Source organism: Takifugu flavidus, chromosome 15 (assembly GCF_003711565.1).
Source record: "Takifugu flavidus isolate HTHZ2018 chromosome 15, ASM371156v2, whole genome shotgun sequence".
NCBI lineage: Eukaryota > Metazoa > Chordata > Actinopteri > Tetraodontiformes > Tetraodontidae > Takifugu > Takifugu flavidus.
This window is the reverse complement of record NC_079534.1, coordinates 12,882,623-12,908,944: the sequence shown is the minus strand read 5'-3', so window position 1 is coordinate 12,908,944 and position 26,322 is coordinate 12,882,623. Positions and strand designations below refer to the sequence as shown.

The 26,322-nt window shown below is 42.4% G+C and overlaps 1 protein-coding gene across 3 annotated transcripts; it reads right to left on the bottom strand.

Annotated features, from left to right (window-relative positions):
- Window positions 1-1,704: 1,704 nt before the first annotated feature.
- LOC130538333 (corticotropin-releasing factor receptor 2) lies at window positions 1,705-25,028 on the bottom strand. 3 transcript variants are annotated; one of them, XM_057055741.1, is made up of 12 exons: window positions 24,038-25,025; window positions 23,822-23,941; window positions 10,605-10,690; window positions 10,098-10,204; window positions 8,983-9,100; window positions 8,746-8,899; window positions 7,195-7,255; window positions 7,051-7,123; window positions 6,589-6,674; window positions 5,141-5,276; window positions 4,651-4,692; window positions 1,705-3,921 (listed from the first exon to the last, which is right to left on the bottom strand). In XM_057055741.1, exons 1-12 carry the CDS (start codon window positions 24,156-24,158, stop codon window positions 3,781-3,783), a joined length of 1,245 nt encoding a protein of 414 aa, XP_056911721.1. In that variant the 5' UTR covers window positions 24,159-25,025; the 3' UTR covers window positions 1,705-3,780. The 3 variants fall into 3 exon arrangements, with proteins under 3 accessions (XP_056911721.1, XP_056911723.1, XP_056911722.1); XM_057055743.1 differs by lacking the exon at window positions 24,038-25,025 and adding an exon at window positions 20,630-20,723 and having other exon boundaries at window positions 23,822-23,940; XM_057055742.1 differs by lacking the exon at window positions 4,651-4,692 and having other exon boundaries at window positions 24,038-25,028.
- Between the last annotated feature and the right edge of the window lie 1,294 nt (window positions 25,029-26,322).

Genomic DNA, 26,322 nt, shown 5'->3' with positions numbered 1-26,322 from the left:
TATTTACAAAACTTCTTAGGTCACTTTCAATTTGGTTGGAGTGAAGCATGTATTGACATGCAGTGACGCACATTGTGCCTGTGTGGTTGTGTATCCATTATTCCAGTGTCTGCAGCGTCCTCTCTTCAACTTTATTGGGAAATGTGCAATATATTTATTTTATTTTTTATTTTTTTTAATCCAGTGGGGGGTGGTCCGTTGAGCTCTTGGCTGGGGGGCTCACATATGGTGAGGAAGGCCTCTTCCAAAGGGCTCCCTGATGTTACCGTCTGTGTGAATGTGTTGGTCTTCCCAGAAGATGATGACCCTCTCTTGGATGTTGTGTGAGCTCACCGGTATGAGAGAGGATGCCAGATGTGTCTCAGAATGTCTCCTCTTCATTATCTTTTTCTTAGCCCTCTTCAGAACTTTAAAGTTTTCAACAATACTGCCTGGTTGGGCTGTTCTACTTTATACATATTGTACTGAAAGGCGCACATGCACCCCCCTACAAAGTGCTACTTTGTAACAAATGGGAAAGAAGAGAGGAGGGGGAAAAAAATAATGTTCAAAAACAAGCAAATAACTACAAAAATAGAGGGAATTTCCAATGCTGCTGTAGATAATGGAGTTTCAAATGCCACATGCCATTTATTCCTAAACAAAGTATAAAAAAACAAAAAGAAAAGCATATTTATAACTTAGTTACAATTAATTATCTAACACTTTCTAATGTAATGTTTCCTTAATTTGTGACCATATGAGAAATGTGGTATTTTTATGTAATGTGTATGAATTCAGGCTATGTTGACCTAATTTGACCTTTTTTTTTCTCTTTTTTTAGAATTGTTAAAACTGATGTTGTCAGTCTACAATACTGATTTGAAGGGTTAGCGAGCAGAATTTTGTCGGTGGAGTGAGATTATTTTTTAGTTTGATTTTCCTACTCTAATATTTTTACATTTGTGGTTTCAACTGCCTGGAAGATGAACGTGAGATAATGAGACTTATACCCCAAAGCGGGCAAATTCCTTTTCATGTTTTGTTTTAAGTGGAGGTATAGAACTGAAAGACATCACTGATGAGGTATTGTTTTTAAAACAGCCTCAGGCTTTCATGTCCATCATTCAACACGCAGCTGAGACTAATATTAAGGCTAATATAGATGCTAAGAAGGTGGGGGGAGGGGATCTCGGGCCAAAGAGCCCATTGTACAGATGTGCCATCCGCCTCTGGCCTGCACTGACTCCAGAACATCACATCCACCGTCCGCCTTTCATCCTGTCGACAATCATCAAGAGCATTAATTGTCACGGCAAGCCTTCGCTTCTCCGCATCAGGGATGCGGCTAATTGTTTAGGGATGTAAAACTCATGGAGTCCTGAGGGTTGTGGAGGCAGAGAGCCATTTCTGCTCCACTTCACTGCAGCTCAGCCTGAAACCAAGCCGGGGCTGCACTCGCGTTACGTAACTTGGCGAGCGCTCTCTCAGGGCTCATTCACTAACATCATTGAAAACGAAATCTACAAGTCAGACAATTTGGTGCCACGGCGCTAGTGAGGCTGCAGCGGGATAATTCTTTGATCAACTCATTAAAAGACTCACATTCGTTGCCAGCGGGGCACCAAGGCACCAGATTTATCGCATATCATGGAAATATATCAGAATTGACTGTTATTTACAGATGATTCTCAATTATACCGAGACGTGAAAGGACAAAGAGGGTAAAATGTTAATGCAGATTTTTTATTTCACATGTGGAAGGTCAAATGTACATTATGGAGACATCATACAGAGAGAGTCGTTTCATTTCATTTGTTTTAAGGCAACATGGGTTTAGCTGAAAGACATTTGTTTTCAACTCAAATCTAGACATCAGTTGTCTTTTTATGTACAGCAATAATTGGACACATTTGACATCTCGCTGCATCTTATCTTCAAGGACATGAATGACGTACATCTATACATTAATGGCATAAAAAAGCAAAATTCCTCTTTTTCGACAAATATCTGGGCAACATATCGACACGTAGACAATAAAATGTGGACGGTTTCTAGACATAATCTCAGTTTGTCTCTTTGGTGCAGTTGAAAATGGATTTTTTTTTTAGTTCTAACAGATGAACAATTGAAATATTACGCTGAAATCATAGAAGTCAGCAGCTCTTTGGCTCTGAAAGAAATTCCACCTTAGAACATTTCCATTAGTTATGTTGGACTTTTAAACATAACAAATGTAACAAAAATGGAAATTTCAACTGAGGAGCATAAAATATAAAAAGTATTTTATTTTACATTTTAAATACAAGTTTCAGAGCAGACACTCAGAGCCTTTACATTCAGACACTCACCCACATAGAGAGACAGACACACAAAACCTCTAACCCATACCTCTGCCCAGCCCAAAGTGATAACCTTCAAACAACCCTTTGAACTTGTTAAGTTGAGGCAAACGTCCTCATTTAGAAAAAGACGTATTCTGGTCCTTACTATGCAGCATGTACAAACACACACACGCACACACACTCTGACATTTTGTCTTAAATCATATGAAATGACTGCTACGCCTGTCCCCCTCTTCTCTATTCATAAGACATTATTATTATTATTATTATTATTATTATTATTATTATATTATTATTATTATAAGTAGTAGTAGTAATAACAGCAATAATAATAAAGGGTCATTAATTTGCACTAAAAGGTTGAAAGACAACCAGAGCACTTCAGCCATCTCTTTGTTTTTTATCCTCAGGGTATGCTAGGCTAATCGAGTAGTGCTAGCAAAAGTCAAAATGTCCTCATTTGGTAAATTATGTGCTCTGGTCCTCATTATGTAGCATGGACAAGAAGACACACACACACACACTGAAATAATGTCTTAATTGTATGGAGTGATTGGCTACACCTGTTTGACTCTGTGAACTGAGACATTACTTCGCAACAATGACAGTTGATTGCCATTGAGTGTAAAATTGCCATTACGTGTTTCAAACCAACAATCAATCAGTCCGATCTGAGAAGCCATGAAAATTGATCTCAACCCCGAATCTTATCTTCATGAGCCGTGATGTGAAAATGTCATCAGATGGCACACAGAGAGTTTAATGTAATTCTCTAATTCAAATCAGAATCTGCATCACTATGATGACAACATTGACTTGAAAAGTCATGTAAAATAAACTATACATGGCACAAACAATCAGAACTGGCAGGAAGTTCAGTAGTGTAAACACTATTTAAGTCTAGCTTTGTTCGTTGAGGACATATTCTAAAGGCTTGGGTGCTTTGAGGTGGACACAGAAACTCTTTTATATCTCAGAACTGTTCAGAAGAATGAGTATTTTATTATATTTAAATCCTTTTTCCTTTCATAGAGTCTGATTCTTTCTTGGGAAGCTGACTCAGAGACAACTTTTGGCTTCTCAATATTATCACACGTAATCGAAACAGCGAGATTTTCACAGCAACGCTTTGAGAGCGCCTGTCTAATTACATTGCGAATGCTCCTCTCTGCCTTCACACAGAGTCCCAGAAGATCTTCCAGCCTCCTCTCATGAATGCAGAGACGATGAAGCCACTATGGGAGCACCTGATCAGATAATTTGATAATCTCCTCTAGCCTGTATGCCGGTGAGTGTCGGGCTGTTTTGAGGCTGACGCGACCCGCACTCACAAGCTTGGTCCCACGGGGACACGCTGTGGCCTTGTGTAAACAAATCACTCCGGATGTTCGTACTTGACAGAAAGATTAAGTCCGTTCTCTCAGATACGGCGGCGATTGTGCACTCACTCCCCTGCTCACACAGCTGTGGTCTGTTTGATGCTGTGGAAGCTGATCCTGGTGGGGGACGTGGGGATGGACATGGCTCTGGCCACGCGCATGCGGAGGCTGTGGTTGTCCTGCCAACGGTGCCACCGTTTCCTGACAGCGGAGCGCACCTGCAGTGCAGTGGAGGCGATAGAGAAAAATGACTGGAAAGCCTCTCTCGGTGGTGCTGAGTTTGAATGACAGATGCTCATATCAAAAAGGAAAAGGGTTTTCATTCTGAAGGTCAAGTGGAATAAATGTTTGAAGTTTGTTTTCAAGCAGATAAAGGAGTCAGGTGGTGATGAGGATTTCAACACATTTTCAGAACATGCCCTCAAACCAATGTGAGCATATAAATCCAACCAAATGAGGATTTGAAAGTGGGAAGATCTCGTGTTATAAAGCGGGTTTCATTTGTTCGACGTGTTGCATGTAAAGTATCCAAATAGCCTCCTTCACACATTACAGTGACATTTAGTGACATTTATCAACCCTTCCATTATAATAATAATAGTCTGATTTATTAATAGTCTGATTTATTAGGAAAGGAACAGTCTCGTGTTTGGTCGCAGGCGTCATCCACCTACTTGTTATCTTTGATTTGCATGTGAGGATTTTTAACTCTAAAATCCTCAACGTGGATATAGATAAAAATATTTTCCAGCAACAGCCATCAAACCTGTGTTTGCTAATACTGTAATTAAGCCTGTTGTCATCAGAGTAGAAGCGCCAAATAGGTTAATAAATAACCAGCAGTATAACCGCATTTGGCTTTATTAGCATTCTACATTAGGAAGCAGAAGAAGAGTTAAATTAAATTGATGAATATGGAATAAATACTGCAGAACACACTGACTCACCTCTCCATTTAGGAAGCAATAAAACACTGAAACAAAGAAGCCCTGCAGGAAAAAAAGAGACATTACTCAACCTCCAACAGTTAATGAGCTGCCAATTAGCTGGTCCTTAGATGAACAGGGAGAGTCGCATTTGTGGACACGTGTCTCATATAATACTTGGAGTTTAAAGTAAATACGGAACGGGTGTCTTCCTCTCATTTCTGCAGAGGATCGGAGGGAAAAATGGCCACGGAGGAGTAATCACGCCGGCATGACAAAGTTAATCCTGTCAGCGCAGAGCTCTGAGCAAGCAGGAGGGCTTTATTGTCTGTAAGCACAGACATGGCGCTGCTTCACATCATCTGCCCATAAGAAGATTCGCAACCTGGAAAGTTCGGCTCGGAAGAAGTTCTGCAGCCCTGAGATAACGCGCAGCGTGAGTCACTCCGCGTGCGTGTGGGTTTACCGGCGTTTGGCTGGCGCCCCACCGCTTCGTTATTCGCCCTCTCACCTGAAACGACTGCAAAAAAGAGTTGAAATAGATGAAAACGATCTGAGCGATGTCGTCTTCTCCAGGATTCACGAAGAACAGCATGTACGTGATGCCCAGCAGAGGCAGCAGAACCAGTGTTGCTTTCACAGCTTTTCTGTGAAAACAGGCGTCAGAGCTCTGAGTCAGGATCACACGAGAAACAAACACACACACACACACACACACACACATATGGCTTTTGCTTGACTTAATATTAGCATTATAACTTGTCAGGTTTTGACGCACTCTATCTGTTAAGAATGAATAAATGTGACATTATATCGATGTCTCACACACACACACGCACACACACACCTACATGAATGTCAGATATAGATCGCTTATTATCATTTGTTTTAAAGGACTCTGCCCAGTTGAAGAGGCTTGTACTTTCATTTGCTGATGTCCTTTTGGCTTCAGGTTCATTTAAGTTTTAGGATGGTTTAACTCCAAACAGAACTGACTGGATGATGTTATGATGCTCAGAGGTCAAAGGTCAAGGGGAAATGACAGCCTGCTTGTGAAAGCAGTGCCTCAAGGGTGTTTATGTGAATCCTAAGATTTAAATTGGGGGTCAAATGATGAGGTCAGAGCTCACCGGAAGCTCCTAAACATTATTCAAAAGGAAAAAAAATTGGAATTATGTTAAAGCAAAAGATTTGATTATTGCATGTTTATTTTTTTTTAAATAATTGGCCCTAGTATGGTGAATCCCATTTGTGAATAATATTTTCTTGGTAATGTGGGTTAATTAACACAATAAACTCTTTAAAACAAAACATACATGCTGACATGGCTTTATTTACATTTTTATAGTTTTATATTTATATTCTATTTTTAATTTATTCTATTTTATTTCTTATTTTATTCTATTTTTATTATCTTTAATAGGTTTAATGGTGTGTAATGGTGGTGGGTCATTTTTGTACAGTGCTTGTACGTTTTTGGAGATGCTAATTTCCCTGATGGACACCCCCTAAAGGGATCAATAAAGTACTCTGTCTGTCTGTCTGTCTGTCTGTCTGACAAATGACATCACTGTTTCTTTTCCAGGACATGTTCTGCAGAGGTTTGGAGCTGGACTATATTTGCCGGGTGACTCTTCTCTCTTAAATCTGTGGTTTATGCATCACATCTGCAGCAAAACTCTCAAACTCTGAGCCACCTCCCGAGGAGGAGACGGCTGCTTAAAATAAAAGGTGAGAAGACACTCATAATTCACCAGCAGTTATGCTAGCAGCAGCAGTCCTCCAAAAACACACACATGCATGCACCAGTCTGGGATAACTTAGTTTCCACTCAGTTTATTTAGCCTTTTATCATCCGAGAATTCTTTTCACTAAATAGTCATTATTTGGAAAATTCAATTTCATTCAAGACGGCATTTCAATGTTGAGTATAGTCTAGGTTACAGCCTTTGAACTCACCTGTACTGTATCGTTTCAGACGTGGTTGAAGCTCTGAGCTTGGTCATCAGGATTCGCACAATGTTGAACAGGAAAACAAAGTTAATCTAGAAAAAGAAACACCAAAACTAATAAGGGTGAGGCCTCCCACACTGCGCTGAGAGCTATTTCCTGCTACTAACACCTGCTGCTTATTTACAACAAGTGGGAAGCACAAACAAGGTCTTGTTTGACGAGCACTCGATGTCTAACTGGTGCACCATTATGAACCGTAACAGCTCACAAAAGCGTCAGCTTACTTATTAGACGGACACTTTAAAGCATCAGGAAGCTTATTCTGACACAAAGGTTGATGTTAGGGGAAAGTGGAAGGCATTAGAAAAGTGTTTTTACTTCAGTTTATTGATTGATATATGCATTAGAATGATTGAAAATGAACAGCAGTGAGCGTGCAACATAAGGATTTTCTCTGATACTACTCACCAGAAGAACAAGAATAACTGGGCCCTGGTAAATGTAATCCATATATTTCCCAGGTTCTTTACCAAACCAACACCTGTTAGAAGGATTAAATGGCATTCAATAATGAACATTGGACCCTGACTTGTTTGTTTTTTAAATACTCACTGTTCGTTTTCATAGTACAACTTCCCTATGGCCCAGGCTACAATGATAGGACATGGAATACCTGAAAAACAACGTTTCATGTCATTCGGAAAAAGAAATTCCCACCACGCTATGGTTTGTACTGTTGTTTTTTGATTTGCTGTTTTATTTTAAAGAGTAACTCTCCTAATTGTCTTCCCTGATTTGCTGATTGTTCCCCATTACCCCCATCTGTATACATCTCCTGCATCTTCCTTTGTCCTGTTGTTTATCCTGGTCTTTTGTCCTTATTCTATGGTTTGGTTTAGTCTTTTCACAGCTGTTTTTCATCTGCCTCCATTGAGAGTGATGATTATTTCTATTTTGTGTGCTTTTTTTCCTCACCTATAAGTATTGCATCTTAATTGTCGAGAAGCTTATTGATCCTGTTAAATGAAGTCGGCTTTTGCTGTTACTCTTTCTCTGCATCCAACTCCTATTCTGAATCCCGGCCTGACAATATTAAGCCATTATGGTATAATAATCTTGAAATATTACACATAAAGCCAATATGAGTGAAATAGCCCTGCCATTAATTCCATTTTTAAGTCACCAGTGCCAAATAATCATATGTTCATTTATCCTTATACCTCATATTCCATTTATCTTTTCATTTTTAATGTTATTGATGCACTGAGATATGTATATTTTCTCTCTCAAAGAGAATATAAATACCAACTAAACAGTTAATCCTGGAAGTTAATGGCTGCATTTCTTCTACTTCATAATTAGAGGCTGAACAAAGCTTTAAGTAATAGCTTAATGTAATTCAAGGTGAGTGTAAATAATTCATGTGGCCATGACAGGGCATCTGTTACAAGTTAAGAGCTCATTTTTATCATTATCCACACTCCGCTGCATACCTGTTCCCATTTCCTCTCTGCTGTACTTGCGGACAAACATTCAATGAAAGCCAAAATTTGAAAATGAATATTCCATTATTGTAAACAAAATCATTTAACCTGAAGGAAACGGCAGATTATGGTTTCACATGCTCTGAAACCGTCCAGATTCCAATTATTCTTAACATCTTTCAGCATAACGTATATCAAACCACCATTCTGACCAGTCAAGTATATCAGTATATATTTCATATAAAAAACTGTATTATATCATAAAAAGTCACATTAAAGAAGCTAAAATTGTACCTTTGTCACTGAAAACTAAATTGACTGCAATTTTACACAAGATTTAACCTGAGTAATTGTACTAGATTTACTAATTCATGTTACCTTAAAAGTTTCCAAGACATTTAACCAAGAGATTAAAGTTATTCAGGCTAAAATTGGAGTCATAAACATCCTTCCTCCCCTCATACTGCCTCTCACCAGCAATTATGTAATAAATTAGCATAATCTCACAAAGCACATCATCAAACTTTGATTGCGTCACACCTCCGGGGCTGAATTGTTGTGGGTTTAACACTTACGGCTTCCATTCGCCAGCAAAATGTGTCATTGGTGTAGCAAACTGCGAACCCTCCACACACAAGCATAAGTGTTCATAATGGACTGTCAACGCGGACACACTCACACCAGCCGATGAAAAGGAAGACCCACTTCCGAAGCTTATCGGTTGAATAAGTCATGACGATGGCGGTATGGAGGTAACAGCCCTCAACGAACATCCAGAAAAAGTTTGTCACCACAAAGTAGTTGTATATGGTGGTGATCAGTCGGCACCACGGCTGGAAAAGAAAACACTCAAAGTTAAAAAAAAAAAAAAGGAAACGCCACTCTCCCAACCTGAGCATCGTGCCAACGGCGTTACCTCATTACTCTCGTGGATGTTGTGGTCGATCAGCTGCAGCAGGAACCACATCACGTTCCTCAGTATGAAGGTGGTGATCAGATTCCAGTGGATGATGTTACGGAGACACCGTATGCTCCTGCGATGGGGGGAAAAAAGCCCTTTTTCACGCATGTATGTTTTTTTCCACAGGATGAGAATGCTTCAGCACGCTGATGCTGCTGTACATGTTTGGCCAAGCAGATGGAGAATCTAACAGGCTGCAAAATATTCAATTATTTAGCACGGTTGCAATTTAGCGATAAAAGTGGGCTGAATCGCATCTCCTATTTGCGATGGGTCGCAGGGCTACATGCAAAGAAATGAATGTTTAAATGAAGTCTTGCTGTTGGGAAATCTTTTCTGTCTAAATTTATTCCATGCATGTCAGAGATGTCAAACCATCACATTTGCAGCCTCATGCAGTGTGAATATGCTAGATTCATAAACTTCAAGTGAGAGTGTTAACACTTCTTTCAGAAAATTTCCAACACACCAACCAAACACAATATTGATTGATGCCGTCGGGAAGAAGGAAAATCAAAACTTTCACTTCAGAATCCCATCGACCCAGCTCCCAGCTAACGCTCTCTGCTTTGTTCTGGCATCCTCTGGGTAGTGTTTGTGTGCGTGTGCGTGTGTGTGTGTGTGTGTGTGTAATTATGACCTATTAAGGACTGGGACATTCATGTCACCCGCAAAGTGGGGACATTTTTTGGAAATGTTTTGGCCGGTCCTTGCTAACTCCAAAGGGCTGTTTGAGGGTTAAAACTTAAGGTTGGGTTTAGGTTAAAGCTAAAACAAGAAGGTAGTGAATGCATCATATCAATAAAAGTCCTTACAGAGACAGAAGTGCAAAGTGTGTGTGTGTGTGTATGAGTGTGTTGGGTAGGGAATTATCTCAGGACACAGAAAAGGTACATCTGATGGGAATGGGGGCTGTTTTTTTACTCCTGTGTGTCATCTGTGTTGAGGTCTGTTCATTTGACATAAGCGAGTTAATGATAAACAGGACATTAAATGAATTTCCCTGAATGTCTCCTCTGTGGTCTCGAGCATAGGGGCGCACATTTAGACGGTACTATTTCTGTACTTGCCTTAAGCACAAGAAGAGAATGAAAGCCACGACCAGAGCTCCCACGGAGATACAGTGGCCGAGGTAGTTGATGATCAGAGCTACTTTGTAGTGGACAGGATATTTTCTCTGTAAAGAACAAATGACATATTTATTCAACTGAAGCAAAGAAAAAGAGAACTTTTAGGAATTCTTTATCTCAAGGTTTCAAATGTCATTGACATACTTCGGCTCTCAGGTTTAAAAATATGTGAGAAAATGGAACAAGGTCCAGAAATAGACGCGAGGAGAGGATCAGATCAAGAACTCATTACAATCATGGCTGTATGCCCTCCTGTTGTGATTAAAGCACCACAGACTCCATACTGATTTGTTAATTCATCTAGAAGTACACATCAGATCTTAATTGCACCACATGGGGAAGAAAAGCAAGATATTGCTGTTCAAGAGGCATGAAAAATCAACACAACACATGGTTGTTCTCTTTGCGAGTTATTGAGTAATGCCGCTATGCCAACTAAACACTAACCTTCTCCTCCAGAATGGGCTCGCAATTGGAGTAATTGCTCTTCAAAGCCCATGTCCCATTATCCATGCACTCCCTGTAAGCACTCCCTGCAAGAAATCATTTAAAAGTGAAGTTTAGGGAAGAAAAGAGAGATCAAAGGCCCATCTGTTCATCTTGGTCATGTCCTCTGTTCCGCCCGGCTCCTTGCAGTAGCAGTGGTGCTATGTTGTCTCTGCTAGGTAAGCTAAACCAGCCCAGCAATTCCCAAGGAGCTCGGTGTGAACTGGAGTCCTTTAATCTGGTCTGTGCCGAATACAAATTCATCTTCTTTTTTTTTTTAAATTCAGGCCGGGGTTATGCAAAGCCTCTTACTCTGACAGTTCACATATCTTTTAAAACCTGCTTCCTCCAGCCAACTTTGAATTGTATTTCTCATTTTCCCCTCCTCTCAGAGGGGCCTTTATTTCTTGACAATGGAAAACACTTGGACGGGAGCAAAATCACGGCACTCTTGTGCACAATTTCTTTTTTTTATTTTCTACCTCTCTTCCACATATCAGCCACCAACATCAAAAAATGAACTTTTATAATAACTGTCTATCAAGAAGCAACTGTACAGCTGACTGACAAGTGTGTGTGTGTGTGTGTGTGTGTGTGTGTGTGTGTGTGTGTGTGTGTGTGTGTGTGTGTGTGTGTGTGCGTGCATCTAGAGCATGTCAAACTCAGTCCTCGAGGGCCATGATCCTGCCGGGTTTTCTATCCCACTGAATGCATTTTCAGCCTGGTAGGACAGAAAACCCAGCAGAATTGTGGCCCTCAAGGACTGAGTTTGAATCCCAATCTGTCATTAGCAGAGTAAGATCCTTGGCATTCTCATTACATCAGCCAGCTTTTTCATTGGAAAACATATCCACAAAGCGACAAACAGGTTAAAATAGACATAAACAGGCCCCATAAAAGAGGAATGATCCCCTTTGACTAAAGGGAATATTTGCTGTCCTGTTGTTGACCAGATTTTTAAAAAAATCCCAGATGTCAGCTGTTCGTGCAGACGAGAGCTGCTTAAATCAAACCGGGCTAAATCTCCAAAGCACTTGAAACTGCCTCCGCATGTTTATTGATCCGTTGTCATGCAGCTTTTACACAGTTGCAGTGCGGCTTAAGCAAGCGTGATATGCACTGACTGCCACGCGCATGCCTGGCATATAAACTGGGGCAAATCGACCGTTGAAGCGGAGCTGCAAATTTGGTTTGTGTCAGTGGTGAGGACACCAAGTTATTTGCGCGAATAAGCTCAAGATAACGCAGGGATGTGGCTCCAATTGTACTGTAATAAAAACACAACCCATCATACAAACAATAATCCATCATTTATATAATAATAAGCATATATGTAATATTATATATGTAAGCCATGGTCATAGACAGAACTCTGTAGCCTACTGGCAAATAAATTAATGACTTATTAGACAGCAACTCTATTACAGACTAATCTTACATTAGCCGTCATTTCTAGCGACGAACGTTAGCACTTGTGGTAACACCGCCATCTAATGGACAAACATACGAACACCCACAATAAATAAAAATGAAACGAAGGCAACGCTGGGATACACACAAACTTGTACATATTGACGTCCCTCCTAGCCAATGGGATGACAGGAAAATGCTAGGCGATAGCCAATGGCAGAGCAGCTACAAGCAAGTTTGTGTTCGCTAAACTCCGCGAGCTGCGAGTAGCAGCGGTAGCGTAATTTTGACCTTCGTATCCTGAAATTTCCTTCGTAACAAGACGCTTCGTAACCTGAAAAATTTGCATGTAGAGATGTTCGTAAGTAGAGGTCCCACTGTAATGAACTGATCTTTATATACAAAGTGTCTCAGTCTGACCGCTGAACAAGCAGCAGAGGCAGAAAAATAATCTAACAGGAAGAAACCTTCAGCTGGACCAGGCTCATATGGGGAAACCTTCCTGCTGATGTCCTGCTGGGTGGAAAGGGGGGCAGGGTTGAGACAGTCACATAGACGGAGCAGGGGGCCCCACAGCTAAAGGCCCAGGGCCAACATTCTATTTTTAAAGATTCTGGGAGGCACGAGTAAAAACAATAAAAGATATTGCATCCACACGATCACACACAGACACACACACACACACGCCTTCAAACATGGTTTGTATCGTGTTATGGACAATCACACCAAAACAACATCTGCGTGACAATGGAGTCGCATAGCGTCAACACGGGTGACGGGTGTCTGCAACACCCGGGGAGATCATTCGGCCGCATTTATCTTCACGCAGCCATTATTCTACAAACATTAAAACATTACCCACTGTGGAAAATCTGGGATCTAAGGCAGCGGTAGCGGCTACAGCGGCAGATCAGAGTCGTGTTTAGATGCTGTTCAGGCTCTCCAGGCAAATATCACACTGTGTTTGTCAAACAGTCACAGTGCAGAAATAGAGGAAGTGGAGCAGGTTGCAAAATGTGTCCCTGTGAGCTGTTTTATCAGGCCACAAATAACTTAAATCACTGAGACAGGGAGAACATTTTCTAGCTCACCATCTGTTTATTATATTTATATAATAAATACACACCCTTTATTGCACATTACTTGATATTTACAAGGCTAATTCCTACCAAAGTGGTCTTTATTCTCTTTAATTTGTAAAAAGCTGCCACGTGAAGGTGTTAACAACCTTTGGATGCCGACCACACTCGACTGGAGCTAAAACAAATGTAATATTCCCAGCTGAATCACGCTTTGCCAGCTTTGCTCCCCTCCTCCGCTGTCCACCCTGCCAATGTTCTTATTTTTCTTGGATGCACAAATACGTAGGGCGCACGCAAACGGCGTGGCCACTCAAGGGTTGGATGAATGAAGGCTTGGTTTATGGGAAAGGAGCTGTGAATCGAACAGCTTTCAGGCTGTTTGTGGAGCATTTCCTCAATAAGGGATTCAGTCATCCGCTCGGGAGGGCACCTAAATGAGTAATTCACGTTCATCACTAATGTGGGAGACACTTTGCTGCTGCTGCTGCGGAGGTGTTTCTCCTTCCGGCTGATTGACTCTCTGCAACAATGCCACAGGATCTGAACCTGACAGCATTTTTCACTTAAAGCTTGTGTAACCCCGCCTCTGCTTGCGGCGTGTTTGATTGCTGGCTGCTTAAGTTTGACATGTATCTCTTCATTTGTGTGTGTGGTGTGTGTGGGCGGTGGGGGAGGAAGGGGGGGGGGGGGGGGGGATTTGAGGCAATTGATGGGTTCAATCCAACAAAAGACAAAACAAAATGAAAAACATTCACGGTTATTAAATCCTCTCAATTCACAGTTACTGTCATGCTGAGATTAGCTCACTGTCTAAGTTGCTTTGTGAACTAGTCCATAAACCCGTGGCCTTCTGTTTGGGTGTGGGTGAAACTGTCCCATCGGGGATGAGCCAATATCCCAAAAGTGACTGAACACCCCAGCGTTTCTCTGGGCCATTTGAACTTCAATACTGCAAATTTAATGCTTGTTTATTTCACTCAGGAAAATTAGCAGCTTAATGATAATTTGAAGCCAGCGTGTTGATGCGTGCGTATCTAAAACAGGCAAAGCAGGGAGGCCACAGCACGACGTGTGATTAGGAGAAATGAATTCTGCTGCGGTGCCGACATCCCAGAATTAAATCTGCGATCACACTGAGGGATCTGCTGGGTAACAAATTACCTTGTAAGCATTTAAATTCTATTTAAAACATATTAATGCAAACTTCAGTGATGTAATTTATATTCCAAAGGATTAGATAATTCTAACACACTTCATCTACCGACATTTAATGAACAAATTCATGCTTTAGTTTCCAGGATTAAATTATTATAAATGTAATAAGCTCGGATCCTTGGACATTTTAAACCCACTTTATTACCACCTTTGTTTTAGCTGTATTGCTGGAGCTTGAGTGTTCCCTGCTTTGACTGGAAGGTTGTTGCATTAATTGCAAAAATAATTTACCTTGATGGCCACAGCTTCAAGTGACACCATCACACTTTATAGGAAAATGATGACTGGACTGGCACTTAAATGGAAAGTGAAATCAGGAAACACATCGGATGTGAGAGTGCGCTGTCCCAGCCTTCCAGCATGAAGCCACTCGCAACTGTTGGCACTTTTCTATCAGACTTCTACACTATTTGCCACATGTTGAGAAATGGCAGTGTGAAGAATTTACTTCCCTCTTAACAGTGTCAAGGCATAACTTTAATGCTACCTTGTATTGTTATAGTGCATCTTTGCTTGTTTTAATTGAAGGGAACCTGTTGTACTCCTCTGTTGCTGTCTGCTACCTGCAGCCCTTCCAACATGCTTAATGCGTCCTGACTGGTGTCCTCTTTAGACCTAACCTTCAGTACGAGGCCACTGGACTTGCAGTCCCTTTTTAGAAGACCCTTTTCTCTCTCACCCTCTCTTCAGTTTTAAAAATCTGGTTTGGAGCCAGAGTCTTTAGCTCCACGAGAAGCATCACCAGCCCCTTATTTGTCAGGAGTGGGAAATTTGACACAATCTCCATACTTTTCAAACCACGGAGCACAACTCACAAAGAAGACAAAACGCCCAAGAACAAGTAGGGCAGGAGTGCTGCGACACAGGAGAGACAGAGCTGCACATCTCCACTTGCTCTACTAAACACCGTACAAGGAAAATCTAAGATGGATGAGATGTGAAATGTCTTCCAAGGAGAGGTTAAAAAGATTGAACCACTTCTTAAATCTGACATGGATGAATGACGTCCCACACCGATGTCTGAGGAGCTGCTGATCTCCATCTTCTGCCCCTGGTGAGGAAGAAGTTCTGGACTGAAAAACAGCCTTGTAGAACACAAATCCTCGAAATCTTTCCGGAAGAAGCCCATCAGTGTCACATCTTCCACCACCTGACAATAATCTGACATCCTGGGTGAGGACTTACTGTAAGATCTGAGCTGCTTTCCTGCAGTGGAACCTAGCAGAGGGTGTCAGAATCAACTTTATGCATAGCCTAGGGCAAGAATAAGCATATTTTAATTAAGTGCTTTGCAGTTTATGCACAGCTTTTATCATTATGCAGCACCTAAAGCTCAATTGCTAAAAATAAAGGGAAAAAAGGAAAAGAAATACAACGTAAGGAAGGAATAAAGAATAAAATCTCTAAAATAAGAGTGACAAATTGGAGCACGCAGAGAGACAGCTGGAAGACAGGTACAGCACATTGAGACGGGGCAAATGAGAGTCTGTGCAGCCTCATCCTGCAGATTCAGGCAAAAATAGACTCACTTCTGGGATGCACCAAACTTGTGCCGCAGAGCTGCTACTGGAAATGGAAACACTGGTGATAATGACTGTGGATAAGCTCCAGCTGTTGCGTTACGGCGCTCACACAGCAGGGATCTGCATCCAGATTGGATCTTTGGATTTTGTTTCATACGCTTGCAACGCTAACACAGGTCACAATCCCCCCTGTAACCCCCCTTTTGCATGTTTCCAAGATGGAAAAAGGCATCAAAAATGCTCCAGCACCCTGTGCGACATCATGTAGAACAAATTCATTTAAACCTCCAATTTCCACACACGGGCCCGTAGTTCATGTCGTAAAGTGTTAGTGTTAGTCGACATTTTCATGCCAACCGCACAACACTGAAACATTTGCTGAAACCCGGATCGAGCCGGGTTTGATTCCAACCACACGTGGCAGCTGCACCATTTCATGGGAAAAGAAGACTGTCCTGTCCTTGTCACTTTCACTTTATTATATATTTTGTCAGAGGTGCTGATCCTTTCAGAAGCAGAACAAAGTCTCTGACTCTCTGGCATTATCAGCACATGCTCTCCAAAGGACTGAATTATCTGAAAAGATTTGCCTGGGAGCACTGTCCTGAGGGACCGTCGAGCCAGGGTCCAGCAGACAAGTGGAGCCAGTTCCAAATGTCTCATTGTGGTCTACTCATTGTGTCTTCAGCCGTTATGATAACACATGCAGGGAGTAATAGACATGTATTATGCATAACGTAGATCAGGGAAATTATGAACTAAACTCAGGGGTCCCATGTTACCATACGCATTAAAGGAGTTTAGCATTTATGGGATGCTAAACTTCAACCGCTGCTCTGCTCTTTAAAGTTTACATTACCAAGCTAGTCATCAACAACAGCATTCTATCTTACTGTATTTCTCTTCCAATCAGTTCCTGATTGTTCAATGCAGGCAGCCTGGAATGAAAAAAAATAGCCCAACCTTATTGTACCCCAAGGCAGAGATAAATGTGTTTGCAGACTCATGTCATAACGATCTACCCCAGGGACGAATAAAGCTAATATTTCCACATATTTCCTGTTTAAGGAGTTCAGATTAATCTCCGACTCCATTAAACAAAGTGACCACTCATTGAAACATGTCACATCAATTTATTTTCCCTGGAGCTCACAGTCATCTTGTCAAGATGTTGTTTTTTTTAAAGTCGATAATAAGAATTGAGGATAATTCACCTTTGATTAACAGGTCAATCAAGTGTGTAGATGGGAGTGAAAAAGCTTTTCGACGTGCTGCGCTGGATACTGGAACCCTTATTATTACGGTTGACTGCATGTAATAAACTAAGCTCTGGTTGGGAAATGTGTTCATGATTTAGCTCTGCATTCCCTACGGCAAGGTTCCTGTACCAGAATTTAAATATACACTCTGTTACTTACCACAAGGTGCAAATACTAGATAGAAGAGATATTTTTACTCTTAACCATAAATGATAAATGATAACAGCAAAAACAAAGAGGCACTAAGCAAGAGCCTGAAACAGTAATGAGACTAATGCAATCGTTCTAATTGTATTTAATTTAATTAATTTCTGATAATTCTTTACATGTCGAACACGCTTGTTTGCAATTTGACTCAATTGGGAGAGTCTTTGTATTCGTAGATATTTAACATTTTTGATTTACTGACACGACATGACTTTTATGACTTGTATATGAGGTTGTTGAGCGAAGCCCATCTTCTTTACCCCTTTAACCCTTTCGAGGTCACGGGGAGGGGACACAATGGGCGAAGGTAGGGTCCAGCCCTGGATGAGTCACCAGTTCATCACAGGGTCCTATGTGAACATTTGTGGGTTTAGTACCTTGCTCAGGGGTACCTCGGCAGTGCCCTGAAGGTGTTTTAGCACCTTCCCCTACTACCTACCATGTTTTTGCCTGCAATGGGGCTCGAACCGAGAACCCTCCCAGTTCACAACAGCCCGAGCCCCCGCCACCCACTGTTGAGGGAAGTTATTTATTTATATTCATTTGCATTCCTGCCACCAGATGGCGCTAATCAGACAAGCTGGCGTGCTGGTGCGCCGGAGCGTCGTTTGCGTTAAAGAAGGTTACTGGGTTCAATCTGAGCCACCGGTCAAGTGCAAAGCAGGACAGATGACCTTTTTACGACAGCTTTTACAGAGCGGAAACCTTACCAACAGCTGTTGTTCGTAAGCTTCCTGACAAATTAGTGTGTTTTTTGAGCTTTGGAACCTCACCGACATTCTTTTCTGTATTCAGTTGGTGACAGGAAATGAGCAAAAGTCCACGTGATAGGTGATTTTGGCCCGGAAGAGAGGTTGATTAGAAGATATTACACTGATCCACACAGCTCAACCTACATATGCTGCCACAGAATACCAATAACAACAAAACCACAAGAGAATTCAATTGATTCTCATAACATATTTTTGCATTGTTATTTTTTTCCCACACTTCTGAGGCAAAGAACTTTCTGGATGTTACTGTTAACATCCTCCCAGTAGGTCTCTATTTCTCTTTAGCATTAAAGAATCTAAAATACTGACATCAGGGTAGAGAAAAACAACACAAGGACCCATCATAAAATTGGACGTCTGTTCAGAGTTAAGATGTGTTAAGATGTGTTTGCAATGTTTGTGAATGCAAAGCCGCATCGCAGGTGACGGAGCTAAAAACACATTCAGTGTCATTGATGTGAGCTACAAAGATAAAACACCAAATGACAGACATTTCACTGCTCACAGCCAAAAATGCTGCAGACTACTCAGCAATCAGAGGCAAACAGGCTTCAAATAACCAACCCATTCCATCAAGCTCTGCTTATAAAGCGTACTTGTTGGGGTACGGAGCTTCAAGGTACGGAGCTTTAACAAGCATGTGTCCGTCACGATGGCGCGGCGACATCTTTGTGCGGTGCATTCGGTGCTATACACGTCCGTGTCTTGAGCCATGTCTTCGAAGGTATGAATGTTACTGAGCTGTGTGTGTGTGTGTGTGTTAAAGGATGGTGCTGGACGGGCCCTCGGGGGACAGGGTGTGCAGTGGGTAGTGAAATGTTAGTCACATATGTTAGCTTGACCAACCTATGACCCAGTTTCTCCCATCCTTCGTGGGTCAATCATCGGGTTCCTTTAAGAAGCAGCGGGTTGTGCTGGACTCATCAGGGAGGGATTCTCAGCTAGGAAGCCATCTGCGCTGCAAGACCGATTTGGGCGTATAATCATGTTGCATAAGCATAAATAATACCTTAAATGTGCAGCCTGCCCACCATTTAAAGTGGAAAGATCAGTTTCATGTTAATCCCTGACAGGACTGTGAAACATATGAGGCATCACACACAGCAGACACTAATCATCAGGTTATTACCTCGTTTCACTTTCAAGTTATTAAATAATTAACTTTAGTCAGGGGCTGGCTGAAGGCTAATATGTATCACAGATGTATTTGCGGCGCTCCAAAGCTGCGAACAACAGGAGCTAATCAGCTGACGTGGGTTCAGGATTTGATTTTCCATCATTGTGGAGCTTCCCAGAGCCAGATCATCATAGATCAGTGCAAACTTCCTGCACGCTCTGATCTATAAACCTGTCCCTGAAAGCGCAAAGAAAATGTACAAACACTGGAAACTTTCTTACGAAATGAAACCAGTGCTTGGCGAGCGGGGTAGTAGAAGAGAAGCACTTCAGCTCACCAGGGTTCATTGAATATGCTACGGTAATCCCCCCCCCCTCTCTGTTCCTAACGCTGTTCTCACCATCGACTGGAGCGTTTCCAACAATAGCGTTAGACTAGCCTACTTCGCCACGCAGCAGCCGCTTCCAGCCTGGCAGTAATTCAGACGGACACATTGAGTCAGCAGTGGAGGGCAAGGCTGCCTACAACCTGACACGTTTTTACCTCCATGGTTCCAGCAGCATCAACCCTCCGTCCAAAACAGCGGAGAGACGTTGGTGGAGTGCAGACGTACGCAGAACATCCCCAAACCAGGCGGCTCGTTTTCATTCACCATATTCGTTGTGGTACAAAATAACGCTGCGAAAATGTGATTTTAATGTGATTTTAATCAGATAACGTTGCACTGGCTGAAGCGTTTGGAACATAAAGCCGCTCCGCTGCTCTGGCCGAAGCCGATGAAAGCGATACTGTTGACTTTTACACTTTATTACTCTTGATAACAGACTCAATAACATCCTATTGTAGTAACTGGGATGGAGCTATGTTTACCAGGAAAGTATATCGTGAGCAGACAGGATGTGTCCTCTGATTCTGACGAGCATGCGCGGCTGTTGGCCACCAAACCACCAAGCCTGACTCACTGAGTTATAACAGACTGGCTTTAAATCCCTGATCACAGAAAGTATCGGGTCACCCTTATTAAAAAAGGCTAACATATTTGCTAAGATCATCGAGTCTGCTGAGTACATCTTGCCCTGCCCTCAGCTTAGAGGAAAACTGGTCTTTGAAACAGCAAAGAATAACCTTAAGCTGACGTATAGCCACTGTTACTGTACTGTACACATCAAAACTCAAAAAAAGAAATAAAGCAAAATACCGGCAAGTTTTAAAAATACATAAACCTCTTAAGCCATTCTGCGGAGCCATCAATATTTATAAGAGCTAGACGAAATGGAAAGGACTTTATGGTTCCTGATTTACCTGAGTCGGCCTTTTAAGCCATTCAAAGCTGAGGATTTCTACATGAGATTTACAGCGCGCTGATTCGCAAAACTCACTTTTGAAATACAACAACAGACCTGATTGTGCTGAGGACACTGTGGCACAGGAGTAACTGGGAGAGTATTCAAGCATCTGGGGTCACGCTAGTCTCAGTTGGACGTCTGTTGAGCTCTGAAATGCACAATATAGCAAGTGGAAGAGAATCTATTGAGCCCCAGAAGTCAAATCCTGTTTACGGCAACGCACATGCAACCGTGCTGAGTTCAAGGCACAGTGTGCTGCAATTTCACATCAAATTAATTTTCTAATTGCACATCAGCCGTGCAATGCGGCTGCTGTGTTAACACAAGCCCGAGTGATGTTTGGGCTTACGTCTATTGTTAGCGTGACCTATTTTGTCAGTTTCGTTTTGTATTTATGGATCCAAATTGATGCAGCAAATGTGAGCCAGCAGGATCATGATCATCGCGTCGGGATATCGCTGCTGTGGAGAGTCACATCATCCAGTAATACATATCAAATCAAACAACTGTCCCCCGTGGCGTTTTACCCAGCTACTTAATCCACTCAAGTTCCGCCGCTAATAAATTCCATGTGCTAACTTTTTTTTTAAGACAGGGCGCTTTTACGGAGCATTTTGTCCTCACAGTAGTTGAAAAACCCCATGTTGAAGTCATATGTTACCATTTCAGCACCTACGCAGGTTCACAAAAGGATCTATACATCACACAATGCAAGGCTGCATCGTGTCTATAACAATCAGTGCACAAACAATGCTTGTGTTCCCCCACCCACACTGACTTGTCTAGCAAAGCTTTTATTCCTTTACATTTAAAATGTACGAGCACAACGGCAGCCAGAGGAGCAACAGCCAATTTGCTGTTACTTATCTATAATTACAGTCTTACCCTTACATGCACGTGCCGACTAAACGGCCGCAGTGACAGGTTAAGTCAACGCAACGATCTGTTGTAAGTCTGAGTCCTGCAGATGAGGCAGCCCCCCCTCCGCCCACTACCCCAGCTGGATGTGCCCCCGCCAAACAGCAAATACCAGTCATGAATTTTTCAAGGAACACGACAAAGTGCCCAGGGGAACTCCTGACTTCCCAGACCTAAATACAACCGAGCTTTCAGGACGTGATTGCAGGGAGGCAAAGCAGCCAGCGCACGTCCTCACCTCGCATGTCCAAAGGGATCTGTTAATGTCAGGCATACTGCATCCTGATTGGCCAGAGCTGAACGGGTTTAACGCTGTTGCTATCTTAGCCTCCAAAACATGCAAACAACTTTAAATAAGGAACATTCAAACTCTATAAGCCACAACTCGCCTTATTAAAAAATAAATAAATGACTGTTTCAAGGGCCACAGTCGTCTTGACCTTTAACCACAGCAACAGTCTGTAGATTGCTGCGGCTAACCTGACAATAATAACATAAACCAGTAATATTGGCTTGGTATCAAAGTCCAAACTTCCTTTGCATCGGGGAGTGAATCAAGCTGCAAAAATGCTCTGGGGGTCCCCAGTCTGCAGGAGGAAGGAAAATGAAGAGATTTCCTCGAAAGCAGCTGGGGAAAAGCACAAACCGACACAAGAGCAAACTGAATATCATTAAGACTTAAGTGAGAAACCCGTCCCCTGTTGCACCCCTGTCAGATAGAAGCATCTGATCTTAATGCACACTTCATTTGACTTTTAATCTACTGAGGATCCCAGTTGGAAGATCAGTTTTATGAGTATTACCATCCAACAATGACGCCCAGGGATCCGTCGCAGAGGGTTTGACTTTACATTCACATTTCCCACCAAATAGATCTAACCTCCGGGTATTGTGCTCTATACAGGGGCGAATGGGTGCGGTAAGAGGAGACGGGCTGGCAGCTGTGTGTGCGCATCGGCGTGTGTTGGGCGGCTTTTTTCTTTTTCATTTTTTTCTTTAAAACGTTGCACCTGAGCCTTTTCTAAAACGCAACAGGGAGGCCATTACTCTCTAGACTGTCACCTCCAGCCCTTTCATCTCAGTGCATCCGCGTCATTTCTGTCGTTATTCCACGCAATTTATGCCCAAGCTAATTGTGTGTCTGCATCACTGTCATTGATCTCATGATACATACATTAAAAACCATAACGCGGCGGTGCTGTTGTGATCTGGCGATGTGATACGCGGTTGCTGTTGAGCTGAATAAAGAATGGCGGGTATTGGCTGACTGGTCTGTTTTTGGGGGGGGTGGGAGGTTGTGCTCAGGGTCAAGACGTGGAGACGCGGGTGGAACTGAAGGGAAAATAGCTGTTGTTTGATTGCAAAGCACTATTTTATCCCCACCCTCAAAGGGGCTGATGGCCTCTGTGATGAGAGGTGTGAAGGACTGCTGCGGGTGTGGACACCCACAGGACAACCGCGCAGGCTCATATTTCCGTGTCACGGGGGGAAGGGGGGTGGGACAAATCAGATTTGGACAACTGCTGTGCAGAGACCCATTTTATAAATTCGGATTCCTGATGATGCGTTTGTTTTTGACCTGTTTTTCTAATCTTCTGATGATGAAATATGGGATCGACAGCAGCAAAGGCATTTTCCAGATGAAGCGGGACAAATTAAGAGAACAGGTCAATTACCAATCACAATAATAAGGTCCATCCATCCCTCTGTCCATCGATCTGTCCATTCATCCATCCATCCTGTGTTAATGCCACTGCCTTTTCCTGATCAGGGTCACACTGGTGCTGGAATCTATCCCAGCAGACACTGGCTGAGACAGGAAGACACCATGGACGGGTCACCTGTCCATCATACAGACACACGCACGCACACACTGTTCCCTTATGCACTCGTGCCTACAGTATCTAAAGTGAGTGTTTTTGGGAATGTGGAAGGAAACAAGAGTAGCTGGAGCAAACATGCAAATTCCACACAGGAGTGCCAAATCTGGAAGTGGACCCAGAACGCCTTCACGGTGAAGAATATCAATAACATTAAAGTGATATTAGGACCTGTGAGCAGCTCAGTGTGCTCCAGCTGCTCTGGTGACAGCAGGCGCAGCCTAATGGTAACTGAGATCCACATGTTTTATTCTCATCTGTGAGCAAACCGCCAAAGAAAATAACCAACAAAGGAGGAGAGATGAGTAAATTGGTGATTCTCTTGACAGCTGTAATACTTCCCTTTGACAGAAGTCATAGATCAAGATTTTCTTGATTTGAAAACGAATGTGTTTAGGGACCTTTCTGCCACCCAAATTAAAACTTTTATTTGAATTCCAATTCTTACTCGTTGTGTTGTACTTCACCCCGTTGATGAACTCCGGGCAGGGTCTCTCTACGATCTTCCCAGCGCTGCTCCTCGGCCAGCAGGTTCCAATCTCGTCGGTTGTGGCATTGCAATAAAAACCTGGAGGGGAAAAAAAGACGTTCATTGTTCTCATCCAAGAAGTGTTTAGCCAAAAAAAAAAAGGAAGGAAGGAAGGAGGAAACACCTCCACCTTACCATCAGTGTTCAGCAAAGACAGCGAAGTGTTTTCCAAAAAAGTGTCTTGGAAAGCGTCCATCAAACTACAGTTGATGTCCCCGAGCTCCCCGAAGATGATCTGATAGATCGTAGCGTCCATGGCGCGCGTCTTCAAATAACACCAACGTCAAGCGGGAGCGGACGGACGGACGGAGCCCAGCAGTGTCCACGGGGTTGTGAAACGGGGCAGCAGTAATGACAAACGGAGAGCGCGGCCGGCGCTCCCGCTGTGAGATGCGCGTCTGGCCAATGAGAGGCGCGCAGCCGCGCGTCCAGCGCCGCGCCGCGGCGCGCCGCGCCGCGCCGGGGAGCTGCAGGAAGACGATATCGCGCCAGCCGCCCACATGTCCTGTTTATCTAGCAATTATTTCTGAAGCTGCAGGAGGCGAAACAAAGTATTATTTAGTAATTTAGCTCGTTTTGAGTTCTTAGAGGGGCAAAATAAATGGGTGCTATTTTTCACATGACATGCATGTAGAGGGCATTCGTGTAGTATTAGAGGTTTTCACCCTTTTGGTGTGTGGATTATAATAAACTGAGATGGGAAGTGTGAAGTTCTATTAAGTTTATATTAAATCCTATTATTTTCTGCTACTGTGCAATGTTGAGGTTCCTATATTTTCTATTTTTTCCTAAACTCATTGTCATATTCTGTCTGTCCGATGCCAGATTAGCATTATTTGGCTGTTATAGAAAGGAACAGACTAGAGGCTGCAGAGAAGGAAAGCAGTTCTTAAACTGAAACATTAGAGATGCAGCCCTTCAGGAACCATCAATCCTGGTGAAGATGATCCCCAGAATTTTACACAGCACTGTAAAAGTAAGCACACCACAATGTATATACAAAACAGGATACTTTATAGATATACTCATCCTCTCCAACTCCTGAAGGTGCTGTTTCTTTGCTTCATACTGTACACATTTGATATGGTGCCTAATTTTGGCCATGGGGGCAGCAACAGGTCCCAGTGTCTTCCTACCCTCGGGAAACATCAGCACAGAAGCGTTGGCCGGATGTCATGCAGAAGGACGCCCACATCCACCACCGGTGACGACGTTCAACAATGATTTATCTACAGTCAGTTACATCAGTTACAGAACTTGGTGCTTGTGGCAGGAGTGATGAATGGGATGATTTAGCTGTTGCACATTTTCATTTAAAAATTCACATGAAAAGACACAAATCGTGATATAGGATAAAATATAAGGCTTTATTTGGCAGAGATTGCATAAACTCTCTTTATTTAGCAAGAGCTTATTCACTCAAATTCACATATGAGGACAAGACAACACCACGTGGGATACAGTACGTTTTTTTCCTGAAGGAGAGTCTTTGCAGTCTCTACACGATGGACCGCTGTGCCTCAGCGAAGGACTGGTGCTAGAGGCTCTGCTCCTGCAGTTCTACAGTGCTGGAGGATTACTCGGGCTCCTTTAAGGTTCCTAGGAAAGGGCATCAAGACAGAAGCCAAGGGGCTGGTCTCTGTGAGAAAAGGTGACAGAAAGGTCTCACCATTTTATGTCGTTTCTGGTTCATTTTCATTATAAAAAAAAAAGGATTCTTAAAACACTGTAAAATCCAATAGCTGCCCTGACATGCAAACATTAGTTAACTTTACTAGGTTATCAACAATATGCACGTATGACTTGTATTTATTAAGTAACAGTCACTTGCATGGTGAAAAACGCAAAATACTTACTACTATACTATACTATACTGTTTAGAGTGAAGATTACTTTATTTATAGTTAAGCTCACTCGCAACAATAAGTAGCCAACACAGTCTCACTCACACTGCGCATTCAAAGAAGAAGTGTGCCTGCGCAGTAACAACATTCAGTTTCCCGCTCAGCTACCAATGCACCAGCCCAGTACACAGGCCGGGGCACTGAGGGCAGCCTGCTGATTTTGCGTTACGTTAGCGGCATAACGTTAGCCTAACCAGTGAAAACTTTGAAGGAGCGGTGGCCCGCTCTTTTTACGGAGACACAAGTAAGTACTGACATTATAATAATTATAATAAAATAGTTTTTCCTTTGTGAGTACTCCACCTCTTCTGAATTGAGACTTTAATCTCAGAATTCAGAGAAAAAAGTCAGACATCTGAGAAATTCTGACTTTTTTCCTCAGAATTATGACTTTTTCCCAGAACAGATTTTTTTATTTATGCCTGTATTATTGTTTGTTTATTTTTTTGTTCAGTGGCTCTAATACTTCCCCTTCCCATCTTCTGTAGTTCTGTCATTCTGCCTCGTGACTAAATA

Excerpts from the sequence above, each read along its gene's own strand:
- LOC130538333 (XM_057055741.1), bottom strand. The coding sequence starts at position 24,158 with ATGGACGCTACGATCTATCAGATCATCTTCGGGGAGCTCGGGGACATC. Across the intron at positions 23,942-24,037 it reads GTCTTTGCTGAACACTGATG|GTTTTTATTGCAATGCCACA; the intron begins GTAAGGTGGAGG and ends TTTCCCCTCCAG. Across the intron at positions 7,124-7,194 it reads TTGTACTATGAAAACGAACA|GTGTTGGTTTGGTAAAGAAC; the intron begins GTGAGTATTTAA and ends TCCTTCTAACAG.